The 24507-nt window shown below is 45.7% G+C and overlaps 1 protein-coding gene across 5 annotated transcripts in view; it reads left to right on the top strand.

Annotated features, from left to right (window-relative positions):
- Nucleotides 1-24507, top strand: part of FLNB (filamin B) — a 67866-nt gene that overhangs the window by 14416 nt on the left and 28943 nt on the right. For all 5 annotated transcript variants that reach the window (XM_021409026.1, XM_021409031.1, XM_021409027.1 and 2 more), the window contains exons 2-18: nt 8745-8993; nt 9942-10039; nt 11104-11251; nt 13746-13864; nt 14571-14648; nt 15276-15438; nt 16681-16878; nt 18555-18692; nt 19765-19891; nt 20363-20499; nt 20792-20985; nt 21333-21446; nt 21980-22123; nt 22435-22558; nt 22812-22972; nt 23423-23513; nt 23752-23921. In XM_021409026.1, the coding sequence (XP_021264701.1) occupies nt 8745-8993; nt 9942-10039; nt 11104-11251; nt 13746-13864; nt 14571-14648; nt 15276-15438; nt 16681-16878; nt 18555-18692; nt 19765-19891; nt 20363-20499; nt 20792-20985; nt 21333-21446; nt 21980-22123; nt 22435-22558; nt 22812-22972; nt 23423-23513; nt 23752-23921 (2453 nt within the window). The remainder of the gene's footprint in view (nt 1-8744; nt 8994-9941; nt 10040-11103; nt 11252-13745; nt 13865-14570; nt 14649-15275; nt 15439-16680; nt 16879-18554; nt 18693-19764; nt 19892-20362; nt 20500-20791; nt 20986-21332; nt 21447-21979; nt 22124-22434; nt 22559-22811; nt 22973-23422; nt 23514-23751; nt 23922-24507) is intronic.

Consider the following 24507-nt stretch of genomic DNA (forward strand, 5'->3'; position numbering starts at 1 on the left):
TCCACCATTTAGCAGAAATCCACTTTCCAGCATGCTTGCTCCCAAAGCCTGGGGACTTTCCTCTGCATGTAATTCCCAAATGACTAATCATCCCTTGATGGCTTGCTCTCATCATCCTTCCTGCCTCCTGGTGCTTCCTTGCTGGCTCGGGTACGTGATCCCATGCTTCCCACGCTTTTCCCGGGCCTTTCTCAGAATTGTAGAGGTCTTGTAGGAGTCCCAGGTCCCTCAGCCTTCTGTCATATGGGAGATGGTTCAGCCCCCTCATCATCTCTGTGGCCCTCCACGGGACTGTCTCAGCAGTTCCCTGTCTTTCTTGAACTGAGGAGCCCAGAACCAGACGTTATTCCAGATGTGGCCTCAACAAGGCAGAGCAGAGGGGAGGATCACCTCCCTCAAGCTGTTGGCCATGCACTTCTTAATGCACCCCAGGATACTACTGGCCTTTTTGGCCACTAGGGCACCCTGCTGGCTCCCAGGGCACAAGTCCCCAGTGGGCTTGGTGTGGCCACTCACTGTGTGAAGCTGACCTGGGGCCAGGGCCCGCCATATGAACCCTCACCATGTACCGGAATATCCCCAGTGGAAAAAGCCCTTGGTCTCCATTGCATGCAGCAGTGTGAAGGGCTGCTGGCATCTACAGCCACACTTTGCTCGCTTCTCAACCCCAAAAGCAGAGCCCCACTGTTGAGGGCATGCTGCAGTGTGTCTGTGTCCCTGCTGAAGGCAAGTGGGAGCTGCGGTGGCCCGGCCAGCACCGGATGAGCTCAGCAGCAGGGAATGCGCTTTGTTTGCGCGCGGGGCTGGTTGTCTGGCGGTTTTGGTGGTGATGTCATGGCCCGCAGCAGGCCCACTTCCCATCGGCAATCCTGGGAGCTGTGGGGGACTCGCAGGAGCCTGTGGCGTCGGGCAGGGGCTTGCCAGCCTCGCTGAGGCCTGGAGTCGGAGCTTGGCAGTGGAGGGGGTGGGGGCTGGTGTGCTGCCTCATGGGGCTGGAGGTGAACAAAGTAGCATTTGTGAAAGCTCGGTGGGGCACGGAGGTTGAACATTCACACCGACTTCTTTTTCCTGAAAAGGAAAATAATAATTAGTGTGGCGTTCCTGTGCATCACCCAGTGGCTGGGTGTCTGCATCTGTGGTTCTGCAGCTGCAAAGCAGGACTTGCTTGGCAGAGGGCAGATTAATGTTAAACTGCTGGTGTGAATGGTAGCTCTAACGTTTTGCATTGCATCCTTGTTCTTCCCTGCAGTGTGCAGGCAGTCCTGATCTCTCCTTGTGCCCTGCTTGTCCTTCCCATGCTGGGACACTCTTTTGGCAGTGCCGCTGAGCCCAGGTGTCTTTGATGCTCTCTCCTCCTGGGAGAACTCCCATGGCAGAGTTGTCCCCAGGGATCGCTCACTGCAAGAGTCAAAAGGGTGTGCACGTGCGGCTGTTGTGTGTGGCTCTTCCTGCATGTCAGATCAGCATGTTTTCTTGTGTCTGTAGCTTGGTATATGTCTCTTAAGGCAACAGGAGCCCTAGATCAGTCAGAGTGAGAGTAGGAAGGAATTTGATCATGAGCCACCTGTGGTCTGACTTTTTTCCTCCACTCCTGCCCTAGCAGTTCCCAGCTCTGAAATTCCTGACTTCTCCTTCCAACCACACTGGCTTTCCACTTGCATTTGGAGAAACTGGGCTGGTGGCAGTTGCACTGCCAGATTTAGCTCTCATCGTGTTGCGCCTTACTTTTCTGCATGTGTAAAGTAAGTGGACTCTAGGTGCCCAGTAAGAAGTTGGGGAGAAGTATTTTAACTTGCATTTTGCTCCTCAGAGCCTCGCTGGTTTGATTCTTTCTGTATTAAAGGCCTTTTTAGCTTGCACTGAAGGGGCTGAATTTGACCTTATTTTCACCGTTGCCTGTTGCACCTCCTGAGAGATCTTTCTCAGAGGTCCAGCAGGCATGTGGTACAGGGGCATGGATATGATAGATGCCTAAGGTCTTTTACTGTCTGAATGATTTCAAATCCGGTTAAAGTAAAAACTGTTGAACCCCCTGAATTGTACAGTTTAATCTCTTGATTTCTAAAATGTCAGATTCCTCTGAGGGGCTCAAATTTCTTAATAACTGATCACACTGGTAGGCACAGAGGAAAATGGTTTCCCTCCGCTTGTTTAAAAAAAAAACAAAAACAAAAACAACAAAAAAAATACAACTACTTTCCCATCCTCCTGCCTGTGTCCAGACCAGGACTGTTTACAGTTCTCCAGTGTAATGCCACCCCTCTCAGAAAACTCCTTGTTAGAAAGGAGTTACAGAACTTTTTACAAAGCTTGGTGGAGCTGATGCATTCATGGTGTCACTTACACATCCTAAAGGTGCAGATGTTGCTCTGGGGCTCATTGGCAAAGCTGACCTGGCAGCATCTGTGCTGTGACTTAGCACAATGTAGAGCCTCAGCTGGGACAGTGAACTGGTGTTCAGGTGAGCTGGGTGCAGAGAAACACTTCTATGGATCACAGCACAAGCTGCAAACATGGCTGAGATATAGTCAGGGTGGAGTGTGTTGCCATTAGAGGCTACCAGTTCATAGCTAGGAATCCAAGAACCTGGCTGGAATTAAAGTATCCTGGTGCCAACTATGTGCAATGAGCACAACTTGTGCTTTCCCTGGGTAAGCTGACTGCACACATCCAGATGGCAAGCTATGTGCTGAGCTCTGAGAAGCTGCGAGGTAGACCTAAGCTTAAGGGGTCATTGAAGGAAACAATTGAAGTACGTTCTCAAAGCACAGAGGAACCTGTGTAATTGATTTAAAGACATACTACCCCTACAAAGGATGTTGCTAATGTCTTTAGCAGGCACAGTAAGCCTGTGAATGCATACTGTATGCTTCAGCAAAGAATTTCCTTAGACAGCTTGCTCATCTTAGACAGCTCCATCTCATCTGCATGCTTCTGTTTGGCACAAACAAAGTAGAGAAGGGCTTTGAAAGACCTCGGTTCAATGTGAGGTTTAGTTGTTGCAGAATATAAAGCCTTAATGAGTGCTTCGCTTTTGATCCCCTTACAATTACTGTAACTATTCAATGCTAGATGAAAATAATTAGAGGTGGGAAAGAGCTCATAAGCTGCAAGATAGCAGTGCTTAGAATAAGTGATCTGTAATTGTGATGAACTTTGCACTGTACAAGTTTCTTCCGTGTCTGGAAATGTGAAGAAAGTGCTGTTATTGGACCACACCTTTGTTTTTTATTAAGGACCATATATTTTGAGTTTGTCATCTTCCTCCACATAAGGCATAACATTAAATTGTAAATGAGACCAACATCAAGACCGGAGAGTGAATGCTTTTTAGAGGAACTGGATGTGAAGATTAGTCTGAGCTCTGGTAGAGCTTTCACATGTAAAGGCTGACAGCAGAATGTATGAGATGACTTTGCTCAGACTGATCAAGCAACTGCAGTCGTAGCTGAGAAATAGCTTTAAAAAAAATACAGTACTCAGAAATGCTTTTTCAGTCCTTTGTTTCACAAGACTTAGCACAGTCTGTATTACAGCTCAGTTCGGTAAGGAAACTGTCTACTGTGGTAGCTTATCTTGTTTCCACTAATTGTCCAACAGAAAATGACTTGCAGTCCTACTGTGGGGCAGAGTTCAAGGAACCTTGCTGCAGTTAGTGTAGTACTTTGCTTAATCTGAACGTAAGGCAGACTTGCACATAAGCAAAAGATGCTATTCCAAAGCTTCCTTGTAACACTGGGATTTTTTTTTTGATTTGTCAAATAATTCCATTTCAAATAGACTATAGAAGATCATATTCTCCAAGACAAGTCCTTGTTAGGTTCAGCTTGTTCAGGTTGCTCAAGACTGTGTCCATTTGAGTTTGAACATCTCCAATGATGGAGACGTTACAGCCCCTCCGAGCTTCTGCTTCAGTATGTGACAGCCCTCATGGAGAAGTCCTTTTCCCATTTTCCTGGAAATCTGCTTGGAATTTTTCATGTTGTTGTGACTTGGAAATTTTTTAAAGCACAGGAGTGAGGGGCTTCTTGTGCTGCATGTGGGATGATTTATTATTTTGATTTATTAGCACTATTATTTTTAACTCTGAAAACCATCCTTCTTCTAGTATATGGCTGACTGAAATAACAAATGTGTGCTGGGCTAGGAAAAGCCCTGAGAAGGGCAAGGGAAGCTGTTGTGAAAGATGTATAAGAGCACAAGAATTTCACTTGAAGGATTAACTCTTGCAATCAAGCAATAATTATTTTTATAGCTCCGAAGAAGCTTAAAATACAATTGTAACGTGTCCAAGGTGCTTAGTTTAAAGGCAGAAGATGCTGAATGTTCTTAGTCATGGATATTGTGACTTAAAACCCTGAAGACAGCCCTTATTTAAAGAGCCAAGATGAAGTGAGGAATCTTGGTATCCTGCTTGCTATGGTGCACAACTTCAGGTGGAGTTCAGAGATCTCTACTGGAATAGGTGAATTTGCAAGCTTCAGATCAAGGCCAGGTTTCAACTTTGGCTCTTTCTCTTGGGGCAGCTGCAAGTAGGAACACAGAGCACCAAGCTTTGCAGCCATGGTGGTTTTCCACATGGTAGTTTGGGTTGTGAGGGGTGTTGTTGCCTAACCTTTAAAAATGGCACATGTTTGTCTTGAGATGGTCATATTTGAGGCTCAAACAAGTTATGTTGCTGGCTCTGAATTAGGCACTGTAATGCCTTCCTCTGCACTCTAAAGAATGCAGTGTTAACATGTCCAAGTGTAACATATCATATTAATATTTAGTATGGAGCAACAATTATAAATCAGCTCGAGCAGTTAAAACTTGGTTCCGTTTCAAGACTGAAATTGGCGTGTACTGCAGTCCTATGGAATCTCCATAATCCATTTTTTGGGCTGGTTGCCACTTAGTTAATAGGATAATAAAAGGGTCAGAATTACAATCTAGACTCTGAGGTGTGATGGGGAAAGCAAACTAGCTCTGGTTCGGTCTGTTTTCCTCTTTACCGTACCAGGCAGCCACTTAAAACCTAATAGCTGACTAAGAAGCAGGATACTCCTACATAAAACTTAATGTTGTAGGCTATATATAGGCTTTTTCTTTTCTTTAACAGAAGAGTGAGTACTTGAGCTGTTCTGCAGAACCAACACCGGCGCTGAACAAGCAGGTTGTGCTGGCAGCCATCCCTGAGCACTCGGCATTACCCACACACAGAGCGCGGCACTGGGCCGTGTGCTGGCTGCTGCAGGCTGGCTTCAGTGTGCCATGCAGGCCGCAGGGCTCACACCTTGGGGCTAGGCTGTATGCTGCTTGGGGGCCACAGGAAAAGAAACAAAAAAACACACTATAAGCTACTCCTTTGGATGCTCTGATGGCACTTTTGAATTTGGTTGTCTGTTTGCTGCTGGACTCAGTCCTCACAAGTTCAAAGCAGACAACTCCCACCAGCTCCAGTGAGCAAGCACTTGGTGCTGTACATATGAGTGGCTCTTGCAGATGTTGGCTGAGGCTTTGTAATGTGAATTAAGTGCAGAGAGGGCTCCTTAATTCAGTCCGTGGGAACACACGTCTTTCTGTGCCCTAAATGCTTGCTTAAACTCATTTACTGCAGCCAATGTCTGATGTGAGGGAGAGTATGACCTAAAATACCAAGCTCTCGTCATTAAGATGGGGAAAGGCCTCCAAGACCACCAAGTCCAACAGTCAACCCCACCACGTCCACTCATAGAATCATTAAGGTTGGGAAAGACCTCCAAGATCATCAAGTCCAACCCCAACCCGTCACCACCATGTCCACTGAACCATGGCCCTCAGTGCCACACCTCCACATTTCTTGAATACTTCCAGGGACAGAGACTCCACCACTTCCTTTCCTATGCTAGAGCCCCAGAACTCGTTCTGAGAATATTTTTTCAATATCCAATCTGAACAACCTGGTGCAACTTAAGGCCATTACTTCTTTTCCTGTCTCTGTTACCTGGGAGCAGAGAGTGACCCGTGACCTCATGAATGTGGTATAAATCTCCCCGTCTTTGTTGCAGAGCAAAAAGCAGACAATTTGTTCCCATCTGCCTAATTCATCGAACATTGCTGATGGTGGAAGTGAGTGCTGTAGGAGCTGTGGTTGCACAGGGCCCCTGAAGCAGTGACTGCAGTAAATGTGCGTGTCCGTGCTGTAGACTTACCACAAGCTTCAGAGTAATCAGAAGAACATTGTTTGAAAGGCTCTGTAAAGCTTCAAAGCGTAGACTGTATGAGAAATAAGTGTGACTAAAGTAGTGTTCATGGTAGGAAAGCAGTGCTGCAAGGTCTGCTGTTCATATCATCCATTTTCCAGTCTGGTACAGCCAGGAAAAGTGTCTTCAGGCAAACCAGGGAATGGGTGAATTCCACTGGAAAACTGGCCAAGCTGTGGTACATGACAGGGCCTGGAGTAATAATTGTTGGTGCTTAAGTGTAACTGGAAACATTTTTTTCACTGTTCCAATCTTGGATGTTTTACACTGGCAGAGTGCACTTGGTGGAGGTGGTTGCAGGCGTGGTTGTACAGAGCTGGGTTGGTGCTGCTTGTGCAGGCCCAGCTGCTTGTCTGCATCTGGTGTTTGTATGCTAACACCAAGAGACCTCCCAGAGGATAGACACTGCATGGTCTCAGTTTGCTATTTAAAAGAGTTCCATCAAAGCAGAGCCTCTTCTGGAGAGACAAAGTGCTCCAGCAGAGCTGAGCTTTACACTGTTGCTTGGAAATGAAGCTGCTTTGGGCTAGACTCTGATTTCTTTGTGAACCTCAAAGGGTTCTTTTGAATTCCGAGGGATTTCGGAGCCCAGGCGTGCCAGGGCTGAGCTCTGGTGGAAGCTGGGAGGGATCCCTGTGGTGCTTTGTTGGGAGCTGATGAGGTCTGTCCTGCCCAGGAGTTCTTCTCCCTCCCTCTCCCCACCCCAAAGGAGAGCAGGCAAGTCCTCCTGCAAGCAGGCTTGGAAAAAATTACATCATGAGATCCCTATGCGCGTCAGGAAGTGTGGAAACTGTAAGAGCAAACCGACTTTGCTAACAGTACCGCTACGTGGATGGCATCAGCCCCAGGGAGGAAGAGCTGTCCTGCTCCTGCTGTGACCTCTTCCTGCTGCTGGGGCTGGGGGTTCCTGTGTGGCTGGAGAAGCTTTTGAGCGTGGGCTCTTAACCCTGCTCTTGTGTTGTGCCCTTGGAGGTGGTGGGGCTGGAGGAAGCTGCTTGGCTGCTGCAGCGACCACAGCACATCTGCACTGAGACATATTTATGTGCTGTAAATATGTAATGGGCTATTCTTTATCCTGAATAACGTGTGTGTAGCAGTGTGCTTGAGGTGACTCTGTCCCACTGGCTTTCTTCCCTGGGAGTGCTGGATGGTGTTCTGAGACAAATTTATTTGTAGCACACTAAATCATTGCTGCATCCATTCTAGTAAAAATGCTGATATCAGTATAAATCTAAGACTAAAGCTCAGGGATGTTTCTGGCATGAGGCTGCAGTGGCCTGCCCTGCGTTGTGAGGGGTGGTCCTGCTCTGGGATGGATGCTGGGGCACTTGGTCTGCTCCAGCCTTGATAACAGCTTGCGGAGCTTGGACACCATGCTGAGCCTGCCGGCAAGGCTTCAGGGCACTCCTGTGCCCAGAGAAGTTGTGGATGCCTCATCCCTGGAGATGCTCAAGGCCAGGTTGGATGGGATTCTGGGCAGCCTGATCTGATGGGTGGCAAGAAAGTTGGAGCTCAGTGATTTTTAAGGTCCCTTCCAACCTAAGCTGTTCTATGATTCATATGAAATGCAGCTGTACCTTCTGCTGTGGTGTAAGAGCTGGTCCCTTGCAACCTTCCAGGGAAGAATTTCCTCTGCTGAACAGCTTGCCACTCACCTGGGGAGAGGGAGAGGAGCACAACATGCTGGGAAACAGCAGTGTTTGTGAGATGTTGTCTTTCTCTTCACAGCCACTCATTAAAATCCAGTGGGGTTTACTCACTTTCTGGCTATCTGTTGTACATCTCAGACTGGATGTGAAATCAGCTATGAGCATTCGAGTCCCAGAACGTAGCATTATTCTGTAAGATTAGTCAAAACTGACGCTTAAAAAATGCAAATAAAATCCAAACAAAATGACATGTTAGCTATTCAGAAAGATAACATGCCACTCAAGGTCTGATGTTAGGGTATTATCTGCTGAGGACATACCGTCCGATTGTGAAACCAAGTGAATATTAAAAGCTTCATGTGAGCACTGGGCTAAAGGAGATGCCCTGTTGCTTACTTTTCTTGGTAGCTGTTTTGTATAATCACTTTTTTTTTTTGAAAGTCAAGACCTTTATATGTTGATAATACGACATTGAGGAATTGCTGTGGTATATGAAGTGAATAGGTGTGAGCAAGGCATGCCCAGCACTTGTTGGCTTTACCTGTAAGCACTCTGAATTTCAACTGGAGAAAGCCATCCAAGTACTGAACACTTTTCATTTGCTAGCTAGTGCTCATTAAGATCCCTGTGCAATTATTCTGGTGGCAATTGCTGCTCTGAATGAAAAGATCACTTGGTGCAAGGGCATCTTGAAAGGTTGCTGGACAGCCCTGGTTTGGTTGAGGACGGACAAACCAGGGTTGTTGCGTGCACAAGTGTCTTTGGAGACCTAAGTGCTTCTCACCTAGATTACCAGGGCACAAGTGCGGATCTTAAAAACATGCCTCTTACAGGATGGGAAATAATCAGATGTCTGTCTTTTGTCTTCCAGATAGTAAAGCCATAGTTGATGGAAACTTGAAGTTGATCCTTGGTCTGATATGGACCCTTATCCTCCACTACTCAATTTCCATGCCCGTGTGGGAGGATGAGGGTGATGATGATGCAAAGAAGCAGACCCCCAAGCAGAGGCTGCTGGGCTGGATTCAGAACAAAATCCCTTACCTGCCCATCACAAACTTCAATCAGAACTGGCAGGATGGCAAAGCACTGGGGGCTCTCGTTGACAGCTGTGCTCCAGGTAAGACTTTTGGTCACTGTTTCCTTTCTCCCTCTTCTTGGGGCAGCTCTGCTATTCATAGAGGGGGAGGTTTTCAGGGCTGTGCTGGAGGCAGGAGCAAGGCTGTCGGGAAAACTGGAGTCCAAAGAGGCCAGCTGTGGGAAGCAGCACATTGTAAATGATCTGGCCAAGAGAAATACTGGCCTAAAGCAGAATGTAAGATTGAATTGTTGGAGGTGCTGTGTCTAAGTTTTGTATTGGGTGCAAGGGACGAAGGAACAAATGCTGGCTCCCAAGTGCAAGGCAGACTTGTTCCCACAGCAAGTGCCAGCAGCCTCTCAGCTTCAGGGTGCAGCAGGAGGCTTCATGTGCCCTCCTGAGAGAGGATTGCACAGGAGTGCAGGGCAGTCAGAAGCCGCACGCTGCCTGCAACTTCAGTGTTTAGCAAGTTACAACTGTGCAGCTTAAGGCAAGCAATGTGATGAAGTGTGAAAAAGGCAGTTTCCTCACTTTCTTGTAATAGAGCCTTGCTAATGCAATCTGGGGTAGTGTTGCAGGCAGCTGAAATTTCTTTTTGAGATGTGCTGTAGGAGAACCACCAGAATGTAAAGGATCCCTGGGTGTATTTGAGGTGAATTTAGAGCAGTGTCTTCCACAGTTGAAATGTAAAGCCGTGCACTGTGTGGCTGACCCAGAAGCTGTATGTCTTCTGTGTTGACAGGCAAGGTGGGTGGGAGGCTTTTGGAATGGGCTTTTTAATACTGAGCTGGAAGAGCCCCTGGAGATGCTGGTTGTTGTCTGAGAAGTGTTTCAGTGAGCGGCAAGCGCTCATCCCATTCGGGTTGCTCTTGCCAGGGTCCAAATGTCTTTATGGCAACATCATTACAAGTAGCTGTGGAGTTTGTACCTGGTTTCATCAGCTAGGAAGCTTCTCTGCTGATAATGCCTTATGATGAAATGTCCTTGCAGGCCTGTGTCCTGACTGGGAGACCTGGGACCCGAGCAAGCCTGTTGACAATGCTCGTGAGGCCATGCAGCAGGCAGACGACTGGCTGGGCGTGCCGCAGGTAAGGAGGTGTGGGAAGCACTGCGTGAGTTGGTTCTTGCAGCGATGGGGAAAGCATGTGATACTGCTTCGACACTTCTGAATGTCACGGTTTACTTAAGCGAAACTGCCTGAGAAAGGGCAAATTGTAATGAAATGCACCATTATATTTCAGAGCTCTGGTCATGAGGTTTTGTGTAGGGGTCTGTGCTGAAGGTTGCCAGCGTTGCAAGTATGTGGAGTGGGGAGACAGTACACTTTTAGTGATGCCTGAGTAGGTTTGTTTTGCTGCATTGGATATTAGGAAAAATTTGTTTTCCAAAATAGTGGTGAGGCGCTGGCACAGGCTGCCCAGGGAGTGGTGGGGTCACCATCCCTGGAGGTGTTCCGGAACCATGGAGATGTGGCACCGAGGGATGTGGTCAGTGGGCATGGTGGGGGGTGGGTTGGGGTTGGACTGGATGGACTTAGTGGTCTTTTCCAACCTTAATGATTCTATGAATTAATTCTCTGAAATAAAAACTCACTGGGCTAGGAAATCACCTCCAGAAGTGACTTTTAAACAGAGGACAGTGTATTTACAGACCAGATTATCTTCATGCTGATAGAACTGAACAAAAGTGCTGAAGTCTCTGGAGCTTTTGGAGCACCTTATGTCCTGGGAGCAGGAAAAGAAACTGTCCAAGTCTCACATTGCAGGCTTTGCACTTCAAGGCCCTAGCACACAGCATTATGAATCCCTAGTTCTTTGGTTTCAGTTATCCTCATGCTGCTTTTCAGGGTGAGCATGGCTGCACTGTCTTGGCTTGCCACCATTTAGCTTGTTGCAGTCTTGTGAGAACCCCAGTAATCAATGTGCAGGAACCCCTTGCCTCCCAAACCTCATTGGGTCCATAATGAGCTGCTTGATTTTCTTGCCATGAGATGATAAATTAACTAGTTTTTATCACGGAGAAATAAATGTAAGAAATCACATTAGAGTGTGGGAGTTTTGAAACAGTAGAATTTGTGCCGGAGCTCTGTTTCTTTGTTGACATGCGGTATCCAAGCACTGATAACAATATATTTAATTGTGCTGTCTTTCAGGTTATTACTCCTGAGGAAATTATCCACCCTGATGTGGATGAGCACTCTGTAATGACTTACCTGTCACAGTTCCCTAAAGCCAAGCTGAAGCCAGGAGCTCCTTTAAAACCCAAACTGAATCCAAAGAAAGCAAGAGCTTATGGAAGAGGTAAGCTTAAGTTGTGCAGAGTATTTAACTCTTCAGAAAGCTGGGTGGAGTTTTCTGCTTATGTTGAACTCCAGGCCTACTGTAACAGACTTCAAAGTTTCACTTGTGTACTCTTGGTGTGGTGCCTAGTTTCAGAAATACATGGATATAGTCCAAAAGACACTCCTAGTTCTAATATGCGAATTCCCCAAGCTCTCTGAACCTGTTTTGCAAGCTGTCGGTCTTACGGTCTGCAGATGGAAGAAGTAACTACGTGGGGCTGAAAAAGCCTTGGAATGAAATTTAAGCTAGCAGTATTGCTGCTGATGGTCACTGGTACAGTGCTGAATGCTTCTGATGGTAAAGTACTTCTTTAAAGAGGAAAAACATCTTTCCATCTATGTGCATCTCTAAGTGGGTGCTCAGTAGAGGAGGAGAGTTCAGTTTCCTGGACCAGTGGCAGATATGTATTAGCATATGTTAATTCTAAGTGGGTTATTTGAATTGGTCACTCGTTAAGAATATTTTGTTTGCACATGCAGAAAGGTGCGTTGGTAACCCTTCAAACATTAAATAGTGCTGAGCTTTTACTGTAAAGACTGCATTTGCTAATTGGAATGACTCATCCGTGAACATTTGTGCATTTGTAGATTTACATACACATTCATATTACATTTTACATGTATAATTCCTGTTACTTTTGATGTGGTTCTACTCTAGATTGGGATACAATAACAGCTAAATGAATAACAGACTTCTACCTTTAATGTTGTTGGGATATAGCAAGACATCATTTATGTGGTGCTCTTTATTCTCCCTTCTGTATTGTTTCAGACCTACAACCTGTTGGTGGTCCTTCAAGATTTTTAGAGTTAGTGGATTTCAGAACTGAGTGTATAAGAATGTAATGGAAAGAAACAAGACTTTCCTTAGTTTAGTTTAGGGGTTTTTTTTAGTTGTTTTTTCAACTTGAAATGTAGATAGTTGAATGGACATGGATGTTGTCTGAGCACTGATGAGCAATGGCTGTAGTCAGAAGTGATTTAGCACTTTCCCTACTTGGGACTTTATGTTCTTTGATGGTGACTACCACTGCAAACTGCAGTGCATGGAGACATTTGTCAGACTGTGAATGACTGATCAACCTGCATCAGTCTGCCAGGTCTGGCTCTAGTCACGTTCACGCTCTTTCAAAGTCTGCTTTAGTGCACAGAGAGCTCTGTAGCAATTGTAATGGAAATTACAATGAGTGAGCAGCTATTGAAAGATGGATGTTTTCCCATAGTAATTGCCAAAATTGAGTCACTAAATACAAATGACGGTTCTGACTGCTGACATACTTGAAGACAGGAAGGTGAATCCAACAGCAAGGGGTCACTGCCAAACTGGGCAGGGTCTTTCGGGCAAATAGGTAACAGTTACTTATGCTTCAAGGAAAAGGTGATTGTCAAGTGTGAAGTTGATCAGTCTTAGTTTTTATTATTATCATTTTTCCAAGTACTGCAGTAAGTTATGAATAACTTTCCAAAGTGAATCTTGTGTGTAGCACCCTGGATACTGCTAATTTCCTTCTGGGGCAGCTGTCTGCAGGCATAATGTGAAATGAGCCTGCAGAGGTGTTGTGCAGATCGTGAGTGACGCATGATGAGTTCTCATTTAATCAGCCAAAGCAGATTTCTGGGAAGAGGGTGACATTTAGATTAAGTGTGGGCTAAGAAAGTGCTGTAAGTAATGCCATCCTGTCTGAAGCCATCTTCTGGGGATAAGCTGTCCTTGTCTTTGTACCTGCAGTAGGAGGGATACTCAAATACCAAGTCTTCATGCCTGTCCAGTGAACTGAAGATACACAGAGTGAATTTATAGCTGTTTAAATTAGATGATAATCTAAGGGTTAGTTTGAAAGAATGAATATGTCAATTGTTAACACCTTATCAGAATGCTCAGATTTCCTAGTAAAAACATAATCTTCCTTGCATTGCTCTCAAGTTATTGTTTTCTGAAGATAAACAAGCTCAGGAATTCTGTTGTTCACAACCACTTCCTTTATAATCTATCAGACGTTGCACTTTCCACTAATTGTACTGTGGAGTGCCCACGGTTTTATGAATAAGCTGAGGAGTAATACCCTGGGAAGGTAGGTATATATGTTCGGGCTAGCCTGGGACCAGCAACTTTGGGAAGTTCTTCTTCCCACCCAGTCTGACACCACCATGACAGGTGTAACAACCTGGGGCTAAGTGCAGAGATATGATGAAATCCTGCTGGTAAATGCATGCTGTAGCAGGCCCTGTGCTAAGGAATAAAGAAACTCTGATGAAGTTAGATGGAAGTGGCACTGAATTGCAGGGTTTTAATGGTTTGAAGAGGTTCCTGCATGCCATTTGTATAGGCTTCACTGGCAAAATAGTTCGAGCAGCTTTCAAAGAGTGGTAAATCTGAGCAGCCTAGGGGTAGTCTCCGAGCTGTCTCATGGGTGTTGTAGCAGCTAATATGCTTCTCTGCATCTGCCCTGCAGGAATCGAGCCTCATGGGAACATGGTGAAGCAACCTGCCATCTTCACGGTTGACACCATCAGTGCTGGGCAGGGAGATCTGATGGTCTTTATAGAGGATCCAGAAGGAAACAGGGAAGAGGTATGTATGTTAAATATTTTGTGGGGAAAACAAAAAGCTAGTCAAAACACCAATGATTTTGTAGTAATTGCCGTCTTCCACAAAGTAAGTAATCTAAAAAGAAGTTACAGAATACTGTCTATCAAAAATGCAAACTTCAAACTTTTCCCCATACTGGATGAGCCTGAGAATTTTTTCGCTATCTGCAATTAAGCAACACAAGTCAAATGTCCAGTAGTTGTAGTGCTTTAGCTTGACTGGCCAAGTACATTCTGATGGGCGTTTAGATAACACACAGCACTAAATCACTATCTGCCCTTACTCATTCTGCAAGAATGGCTAAAGCAGCTATTTAGAAGCCATGAATCATTTTGAGTTAAAATACTGATTTTAATGTTTATAGAAATTTCTCATCCAAGTACTCCACTTGATCATGTTACGACATTCCAGAAAAATACAGCTGTACATTGGACTTAATGTCTCCTCAGTTTTGGCCTGCCTTAGTAGAGCAATTAACGGCAAGGAAAGGGGCAGGGAAAAAGATAGCTTGCTTCTCATCTGAAGACAAATCATTTTTCTCTATGTATTGAGGGGCTAGCAAGTATACCTGCTCCCACAGAAATGCGACGCTGTTGTTGCTGACTGTTCACCATTAAGTGCCAAACAGAAAAGTCTTAGGCTGCTGTGCATCGGCACAGCCCAAAGACAGCTGTGTTTTCTTTCCTAGGCGAAGATAATGCCATCCAGTGACAAAAACAAGACCTATTCAGTTCAGTATGTGCCAAAGGTTACTGGACCTCATAAGGTAGGTTATGTGTCAAATAACTAGAGTTCTCTTGCAAAATGAGCTACTCAGCTGATTGTTAACGTGAGCTCATGAGGGCTGCATGTTTGCTACTGGTGTAATAGCCTCTGGGCATCCTGAAGGACCAGCAATCTGGTGTGGCCTTTTTTCTCTCCAGGCTATTGGGCTGCCCTTTCACAAGAGGAAGGGTGTGCATATGTTGGGAGAAAGTGTGCGGGTGTTCAGTGAGGTGGGGGCTTGTAGGCAGTGCCACAGCTGGCTTTCCTCTCAGCTGGAGCCACTTCTTGCAGCTCATGAAACCAGTTTTGTGGGTTGTCACAGAGGTGTGGAAGAGAGTAACCAGTTGTTTTTGTGAGGTGTTTCCTTGCTGATCATGGTGTCTGCTGTAGGGCTTTTGCAGGGAAGGGTCTCCACCTAGCTCTGTCCCCGAGGGCCCGCAGAAGCAGGTTTTTGTTGGCACTGGCATGAGTGGCTGGTCCATACAGCCAGCCTGAAAAGATAGGTGCAGCTCTTTAGGTTGTCTGCTGTGTGGTGTCTCTTGCCTCTGATATCTCAGACCCTTGGCCTTGGGGCAGCTGAGTCATGCTCTGCCCTGTTGAGTGTTGAGCTGACACTGTCTGTCCCTAGGTTTCAGTCCTATTTGCTGGACAACACATCTCAAAGAGCCCTTTTGAAGTGAATGTTGACAAAGCCCAGGGAGATGCGAGCAAAGTAACAGCGAAGGGACCAGGACTGGAGGCAACAGGAAACATTGCCAACAAGCCCACCTACTTTGACCTCTACACAGCAGGTAAGCAGAATGAATGAATGCTGCAGCTTCCTCAGATGTGAGGAGAACCCAGGTCTTGGAGGAATGAGGATTTTTAACTCACTTTGAGTCCAGAGGTGAAATAATAGTCAGGCTACTCTGCAGGCTTCAGCTGTGTGTGAAGCATTTGACATGCTGAGCTGGGGTGGGAAGGTGTGAAACGTTACCCAGAAATTTGTCATGAACTTGCCACATGGCAGCAGGCAAATTCCTGGGTGGTTTCTTCCCAGTGCTCATACAGGGATGTGGAATACCTACCTCTGAATGATGAACTGTAAATCGACTGTAAAAGCTTAATGTGTTCTGTATTTAGCATTACAGAAAGAATCTGATCCAGTGCTACTTTGAGTTGATGCTTCACTGACAAACTGGTTTCAAACTCTCTTCTAGTTATTAGTGGGCTACTATCTTCATTAGAACATCTCCATCACGTAGCTTGTTGCCTGCTGTTAGGGCAATGCTGTAGCCTAGAGGAGTGAGTCAGTAAGATGTTGCAAATGCTAATTCATTTAGAACAATGCGAAACTACTTGGGGCATTTACTTGAAGTACTGAAACACTGAAATATGCTGAGTATCATATCTTAAATTGCATTCTACCCAAGGGTGCTTAGAAATAAAATTAAATGTGATTATGGTGAGGGGAAGTGCTATATTCAGACTCTAATTGGGTGAGGGTGTGGTCTGAATCATGTACAGGCACATCTGGCCTCTGAAAGTGTCTGAAAAACTGTTTTTGTTATGTAATAAGTTAAATAAAACCTGTAAGGAGCAGGTGTCTGAGCAAAAATGAATACATATACTCCAGCAGAGAAGGAATCCTTTTTCAGACCAGGGGATGTGTGCTGTCCAAGGTCTCAATTTAAACTGCTGCGAAACATGAGAGAATTGAATTTAACCGGGAAAGTTGTGGGCTAGTTCATGACTGGCTGTAGCAATGAGATAACCAGGCTGTCTGTGTATCCACTGGTGGAATACAGTTGCTAAGCCTTGTGCAGAGGGTGGCAGAGCCCTGTCAGTTTGATGGCTTCATAGAACTGCCACCATGCTGCCTTGTCCCCACTTCACTTCAGCCTCCAGTTGCTGTCAGCAGAGGCTGAACATTTAGACTGTGCATGAGGATGATAGTGGAGTACAGTTGGCTGAGCCCAGCGCTGGCTCTGATCCTGAACACAGCACGCGGCTGTGGGGAAGGCCAGGCTTAGCTCAGCTGGTTTCCTTTGCAGGTGCCGGTGTGGGTGACGTGATCGTGGAAGTGGAGGATCCTCAGGGGAGATGCCTTGCTGAAGTTGCAGTAGAAGACAAAGGCAACCAAGTCTATCGTTGTGTCTACAAACCTGTTCAAGCTGGACCTCACGTTGTGAAAGTGACTTTTGCAGGGGAGGCAATTCCCAAAACTCCTTGCAGTGTTCTCGTTGGAGAGGGTATGCTTTTTCAAAATGCACCTAAACGTAGACAGTCACTTTTCACCTTGGATGGGATCACAGAATTTGCTTGAATCTTGACTTGGGCTTTTACTTTACCTTTCAACACCTTAGATCTGATTCACTGAGTGTTCACCTGGACAAAACAGAGATATGGCTTTTGGTGCAAGAGTTTCCTTTCTGCCTAGACCTCTGAACATTAAGCTGCCCCTTGTATTTTTTTTTTTTGGAGTGTTTTATGCAGCTATGCAATGTCTTGCTGTTTTCCACCTTTGTTCCTCATATGACTATATTTACTGTTTTCCTCCTTAACTGACACCTAACTTGCTTTCTGTTCCATCCTTCCGTGCTCCTATGCTTTTAGATCTCTGCTCATCTCTCCTGAGCTACCCTCCATTTGTGGAATTTTGGACTTCACTGCTAATGGCTTCATAGTTGGTAAGAGGTGTGCAGGATGCTCTGTCATGTTTGCTTTTTGTAAGCTTCTAGCCTGCAGCTTGCCCCAGCCAAAAGGGTTTTTGTTTTTGTTGGGGTTGGGGATGAAAGTTGCAAACCCTAAGCAAACTGAAACACTGTGTGACCCAGTCAGAGAAACTTGCTTAACCACAGACTGCCTGGCTTAATTGTGTGAGAGCTCTGTGAGCCTTTCCCACTCCAAGGAAGATTTACTCGTGTGCTCCCACCGAGTTCTCAGAGTTAGCAGATGGCATGCAATCTTTGCTTGTACTGTCCAGCATAGGACGTGTAGTGATGTGGCTGCAAAGGGGTTGTAAGCTCTTGAAACATGTAAAGACCTAATGAGCAGCTTGGCAGACTTGTGCTCCTGCTGTAAGCACGGCATATTTGGGGGAAGTGCATGTTGGGATTAAACTACTGGGAAGCTGTGATTTCTGAGTCTTTTCAAACCCTTTAGGTCTCTGGAATTGAAGACCACCTGATAGCTGGGTGCGTGTAACAAGAATTGTTCATAAGTGCACATTAGCTTGTTTATGTAGCAGCTCAGCAGGCCTGGAGAAGCACTTGAGTAAAGGTGTCAAGCATAAGCTTAAGCTCAGCCATATGTAACCTTCTGCCCCTACCTACGGCTGCTTCCATCAGTGGAGGACTTTATGGCTCTGCTGCTGTAGGTGTGAACAGTGACATGCAGGGGGTTGAAGTGACATCTCTTAAAGAAGTACGTGCAGAACTTTGTTCTGGTAATAGCTGCTATTCCAGTCATGCTTCTGATACAGCAGCACAGTAATATCGTTCATTAGGGCTAACCTACAAAGGAGAACTTCACCTGTTCTGCATTGTGCCTCTAAACCTGAAAAACATCAAGAAGATTATGCCTAATACGGCAAATATCTGGGTGTGAAAGTTTTGATCTGATAACTGGCATCGAGTTGGAAAGCAGCATGGCTTCAGAGTTTGCTTTACTTCTAAACAGTGGCTCTTGTAGGGGTTCAGTGTTGCCTGGCTGTACTGAATGCTGCTGTCCAAAAGCAGCGGGACATGGACAATGGCTAGGCAGACTCCACATCTGTTTTCCTTCCTGCTATAACATTAAGACTTGTGCTGAAAGCTCAGCTGTGGTTGCCCTGAGTCAACATTTAACTAAAGGCTGTTCCAAGCTGGCTAGGCTGCATGTGTTTTGAGAATCAAAGACTGCATTGATGTCTGAAATTCCCTTGCAGCCTGCAATCCGAATGCTTGTCGTGCCACCGGTAGAGGCCTGCAGCCCAAAGGCGTCCGCATCAGGGAAACGGCTGACTTCAAGGTTGATACAAGAGCAGCGGGCAGCGGAGACCTTGGGGTGACTATAAAAGGACCAAGTACGTGTGTTGGGATGAATTTGTGCTCTGAATGTGTTTTGGAGAAGGGGACAAAGGAGGGGTTACGAGAAGGAAGAGTAGTGAAGAGGTGGTAGCCCACTGGAACTGGTGGGGTTTGCAACACTGTAGGGTAACTGAGAAAGTCTGCACTACAGCTTGTCTTGGCTTTGTGGGTTTGCATGGCATCTTTGATCTCTGGAAGCAAAACACAGTCTACCGACTCTGGCAAGGTGGAAATCCTGCTCTCAAAGCAGTAAGGATACCTTAGAGCAGCATCGTGATTGCACTGAATGCTCAGCTCATGAGCAGGAAAGGAGAAGGTGGAGGGAACCTGGCATAGAGACCTTCTGCCAGGATCTAGTCCTTGGTCCTTCACTCTGCCACGACCCCAGGACTGTGGCACAGCAGGGCGGTGGGGACACTGGTGGCCACAGGCTTGGGGCTGCCCAGCCGTGGTGGCTGTGCTCTGCTCTCCATGCCCTGCACCGGGGCTCAGGAACTGGCTTTGTTTGTGTTGTGCTCTGAGGCGCTCACCTCCCCACGGCTGGGTCGGTATTAAAAGGTGCATTGTATTGCCTTCACCTCCTTCACACACGCAGCGTTCTGACTGTGTGGCTTTAATGCGGTTACGGGGGGGTAAGCAGCAGATGTAGGGACATAAATTTTAGTGTATTAGGCTTTTCTCCCTAGATTCTTCATCTTGAAGAAAATGAAAAGTAGGCATTCCCTGCATACTTGTGGTTGCAAAGTCTGACAAACGTTAAGCTTCTTTGTTTTAACATATGACATGCATCATACTGCAGACTAAGAAAATAAAACACAAGGGAACCTATTAAGTCTGGTAACTTAAAATACTTTCTGCTGTATTTCTTCTGGAAGTGTTTGCTGTCTTTGTCCTAGAGGGCAACTAGAACTAACTTCCCTTATAACCTGACCTTCTTTTTTTTTTTTTTCTGTTGGAAGAATTTTTTTCTTCCAAGCTAAAATAAATACTAGAAAACATGAACTTGCCTGAGTAATTGACGGCAGGATGGAAGCTGTTAAGTTTAACACTGAACTGATCTTTCAACAGAGGGCTTGGAGGAGCTCGTGAAACAAAAAGGCTTTATGGATGGCGTATATGCATTTGAATATTATCCAGCTACCCCAGGGAAATACATTGTCACGATTACGTGGGGTGGACACAACATCCCAAAAAGGTGAGGAGTAGCTTTGTTTGAGCTTTTTGTGTCCTTCAGGGGTTTGCGTGGTTGGCTGCCTTTTTATCTGCAGCCTGTTTTATGGCTGCAGAGGGCTTTTGCAAAGCTTGAGAGGTTGATTTGCATTGGTCTTGCTAAACCCAAAATGATGGGTACAAAAAAAAGCCAAAAACTTTGGTGGCTCACACAGCTTGGACTTGGCTCTGAGTTTTTGAAGAGATCTGTTGTTTTAGTGTCAGGGACTGCAGCAAGCAGAGCAAACCAAATATTTGACACTCAGGATCTGTGGTGCAAAGCGTAACTGTGTGATAGGTTAGATGACCTCTTTGCTAGAAAGACTGCTGGGCACTGTGCCACCATGAGATAGCATCTGTTAATTTGGGAAATCCAGTGTAAAGCCTCATTAAAATGCCTGGGGAGAAAAACATGTAGGCTGTATGTTTCTAATTGTGCTCTTCTTTTCTCCTGTAGCCCCTTTGAAGTTCATGTAGGTCATGAAGCAGGCCCTCAGAAAGTACGAGCCTGGGGGCCAGGACTGCATGAAGGGATTGTGGGCAGATCGGCTGACTTCGTGGTGGAGTCCATTGGCACAGAAGTTGGTTCTCTTGGTATGTTATTTTACTTAGTTTGCCTGAAAAACTTAGGTATTGCAAGGCTGGTAACAAACTCACGAGAAACAATAGCTTTCACAGCATAGAATGGGGAACGTGGTTTTGTGGGATGTGGTTTTGTGGGATAAGATACAGAAGGAAGCGATATATTATTGCACATGGTGCTGAAGAAGGGAGATAGCAAGCATCAGTCATGGATTTGGCCTAAAAAAGCAGTTTGAGGGAACAGTGTTAGATTAGCAGCCACCACAGCTGTAGTGCAGTTGGTAAGTAAGCGTTTCTTTTTCAGGCTTTGCGATAGAAGGTCCTTCTCAAGCTAAAATTGAGTGTGATGACAAGAACGATGGCTCATGCGATGTGAAGTATTGGCCCAAAGAGCCTGGTGAATACGCTGTGCACATCATGTGCGATGATGAAGACATAAAGGACAGCCCTTACATGGCCTTCATCCGACCAGCATCAGGAGACTTCAACCCGGATAAGGTGGCGTAAACCACTCAGTGGGGCATAACGTGTTTTGATAGAACTTTTACAGAGGTGCTTCTAAAGGCTTCTGGTAACACACTTGACTCTTAAGCTGCCTCTGTTTAAAGCTCTGAATTTGTGTGCTCCAGCCAGATATTACTCAGCTTTTTCTAATAGTGCTGCTGTGGTTTCAATTTAATATAATGCAGACTTGCTGAAGTAGTCAAAATTCTCAGCTTTCACACTAGCCTCTACTTGTATCCTATACTTTCTGAGTTCTGTAGGAAGAGAAGGTTTGTAGAAAGAAATTGCTTCATTTTACTTCTTTCTGAATTGCAAGCTAAGACTCTTGGTTTTGTTTTCAGGTGAGGGCTTATGGTCCAGGCTTGGAGAAAAGTGGCTGCATAGTGAACAATCCTGCTGAGTTCACTGTTGAAACCAAGGATGCTGGGAAAGCACCTCTGAAGATGTATGCACAGGTAAAAAGCCAAAGGCAGCTCCGGCAAAAAGGCTTTGATGCCACTGAGAAAAATGCCCTAAGTATTTCTGCTGGATTACACACTGCTTAATTCTGAACGTTTGTAATTCTATTGCAGCTCTGTGCTTTGATCCATATAATGTAGTCAGACAGCAAATCTAACTCAAGACAGGGTGACTTCTTCCTTGAATATGAAGCACGTAGCTTTACTTCCGCAGTCAGAGCCTCCTTAGAAAGGCAGGCTGTAATTTTTTTAAGTTGTCATTCAAAAGCACCTGAAGTGTCTTTGGGCCTGTGACTCTCAGGTGAACTTGTTAAAATATGTGTTGTGAGATGGTGTGAGAAATGAGCAGTTTAGATTTGAAGGGCTTACAGGAGTGCAATCTGCATGTTCCTTCAGTGTTTCTGAGCTGCACTTCTGAGGAAGGAACAGAATTTTGAAACGCTCTTGGGATGTTCAAATTATACAAATATTTTTAAGGTACCTGAACCTTTTGCTTCTACTCACTGCTGCTTGTACTCGCTGCTCTTTAGGATGGAGAAGGAAACCCTATTGATATCCAGATGAAGAGCAAGCCTGATGGTGTGTTTGCCTGTTCCTATGTGCCAGTTAAACCAATTAAACATACCATTTCTATTGTCTGGGGAGGAGCCAACGTGCCCAATAGCCCATTTAGGGTGAGTAGAACGTTATTGCTCATGACTGCTTGTCATTACAAGGATGATAAAACCTTTCTGGGAACTTGAAAGCGGTGTGCCCTTCTGCTGTCTTTTATGGGCATCTTTCCTGTTGAAAAGAGCTTTCTAGTTTTACAGTCTCACATGCTGGAGGTCTTGTATCAGTCCAGCTGCAACCGGGGGGGATCAGGGCAGTTTGTTCTTAATTTGGTACTGTTTTCATGTAGGCTCTGCTCAAGCAATGTTTCAATTTGACCATGATCTCGAGCATGAATCAGGTGTGTAATTCTGACACTTGTGAATCTGTTCAGGTCCTGATAGGTCAAGGGAGCCATCCTCAGAAAGTGAAGGTGTTTGGGCCTGGTGTGGAGAGAACTGGCCTGAAAGCGAGTGAGCCAACACACTTCACTGTTGACTGCACAGATGCTGGAGAAGGTAAAGGCCGATTGGGTTGTTGCTGTGGTATCCTGCACGTCATGTGTGGTTGGGTGTTATGTTTTGTTTGTTGATGCTGGTTCTCTTTCCTTTTTAAATAACCTTGGGAAGAAATGTGGTAAAATAGATCATATCACAATTCATTTTCACTTGACGTGGTGTCTTGAACAACTACTAGATGTAGGAATGTGCTGGCTCTTTGGCTAGCGGTGTCTGTACCATCCAATGTAAAACTTCCATTGGCTTTTCATAGGTGATGTCAGTGTTGGAATTAAGTGTGATGCTCGTGTGGTCAGCGATGAGGAAGAAGACATAGATTTTGACATTATCCACAACGCTAATGATACGTTCACAGTGAAGTATGCACCACCTGCTGCCGGGCGCTACACTATTAAAGTGCTTTTTGCAGGAGAGGTTTGTAATCTTCATTTTACAGGCTGATATTTCTAGAGTCTGTTTATCTGTTCCCCACGCACAACACCTGCCACTTACTGGCTGAGCGTGGCAGTGTACAGATGTCTCCTTTCACTCCAACCCACATGCACCTTGTCTAGTTGCTGTTTTTAAAACTCTTTTCTAGTACTTGAATGTACACAAATAAGACAAATGTTGACTATAAAGTTCAAGCCACGTGATGCATTTTGCTGGCATAATCAGTGTGATATCAGTGGTTGCTTACCTACTGGGTCTAGAGGCAAGGCAATGCTATTTTAGACTTTGAGTGCTGCCACCAGTAAGGCAAAGCATTTAAGTGAGATGGTGCTGGCATTAACTGTTTTAAGATGCTTCTGCTTCATTTTTATCTGTCTAGTTTGAGTAATGAGGAATGACCTGGTTTTATTTAGAACTGCATTTCTGTTGCAGGAAATTCCTGCCAGCCCTTTCAGAGTTAAAGTGGACCCCTCTCACGATGCCAGCAAAGTGAAAGCCGAAGGACCTGGTCTGAGCAAAACTGGTGAGACCCAGGTGGAGGTGGTGTTGGCCAGTGCTGTGGGGCAGTCTCTGCTGGACTGGGCACTGCTGGGGTTCAGCAATGCAGTGCTGGCTGCAGCTGGTAGGGGTGGCAGGCGATTGGAAAGGACTCTGTTTCCTTGGCTTTTTGCTTGAGTGGGATTTATAGGTACTGAATGCTTCTTGGGAAGAGTTTCTGTGTGCAAGCTCTGCATAAATTAGAATTAACATTTTTTCTTCAGGCGTGGAAAATGGCAAGCCAACACACTTCACTGTGTTCACCAAGGGAGCTGGGAAGGCGCCGCTGGATGTGCAGTTCAGCAGCCCTGTGCCAGGAGAGGTGGTGACAGACGTGGACGTCATTGACAACTACGACTATTCCCACACTGTCCGGTACACTCCAATACAGCAGGTAGGTCTGGGCTCTCCTGTAGGAGTACAAAAGGGAATGGCTCATGTTGCTGTAGCACCGTGACCTGGTGCTGTGCACAGGGGAACTTCTAGTTAAAACCTGGTGTCCTGTTCCCCTAACACAAAGACTGCAGGATAGTGGGGATTGGAAAGCAGTGGTACGGATTTCTGGTTTAGTTATTGGTGGCTTGTCACTGTTTTCTTTTCTGGGACCAAGTGAGATATTGAAGCAGCAGCACGTGGCTCATATTGCCATTGCACAATGGTGGTATCTTTTTTCTGCCTTATCAGTTGAAAGGGAAAGGTGGCAGCCCATTATGTGGTCTGAATTGGGGCCAGCTGCTTCATGGCCAGCCTGGGCTGCCGCTGCCTGCTGCACTGGGTCTGTGGAGTGTGTGGCTCTCAGCCAGCTGCTGCTCGGCTGCAACCAGAGCGTGGTGAAAAAGTACAGTGTTTGGGTGACTTCCGAGCAGAGAAGTGAAGGAATTAGGCAGGGAAGCTGGGCTGCAGATTAAACAGGCCAAAGTATTTTGCCTGTATTTGAGGTTTTTGCCCTTGGGTTGGAAAAAACTTCAGTCAAATTCGTT

The sequence above is a fragment of the Numida meleagris genome, chromosome 11, assembly GCF_002078875.1.
Source record: "Numida meleagris isolate 19003 breed g44 Domestic line chromosome 11, NumMel1.0, whole genome shotgun sequence".
Classification (NCBI taxonomy): domain Eukaryota; kingdom Metazoa; phylum Chordata; class Aves; order Galliformes; family Numididae; genus Numida; species Numida meleagris.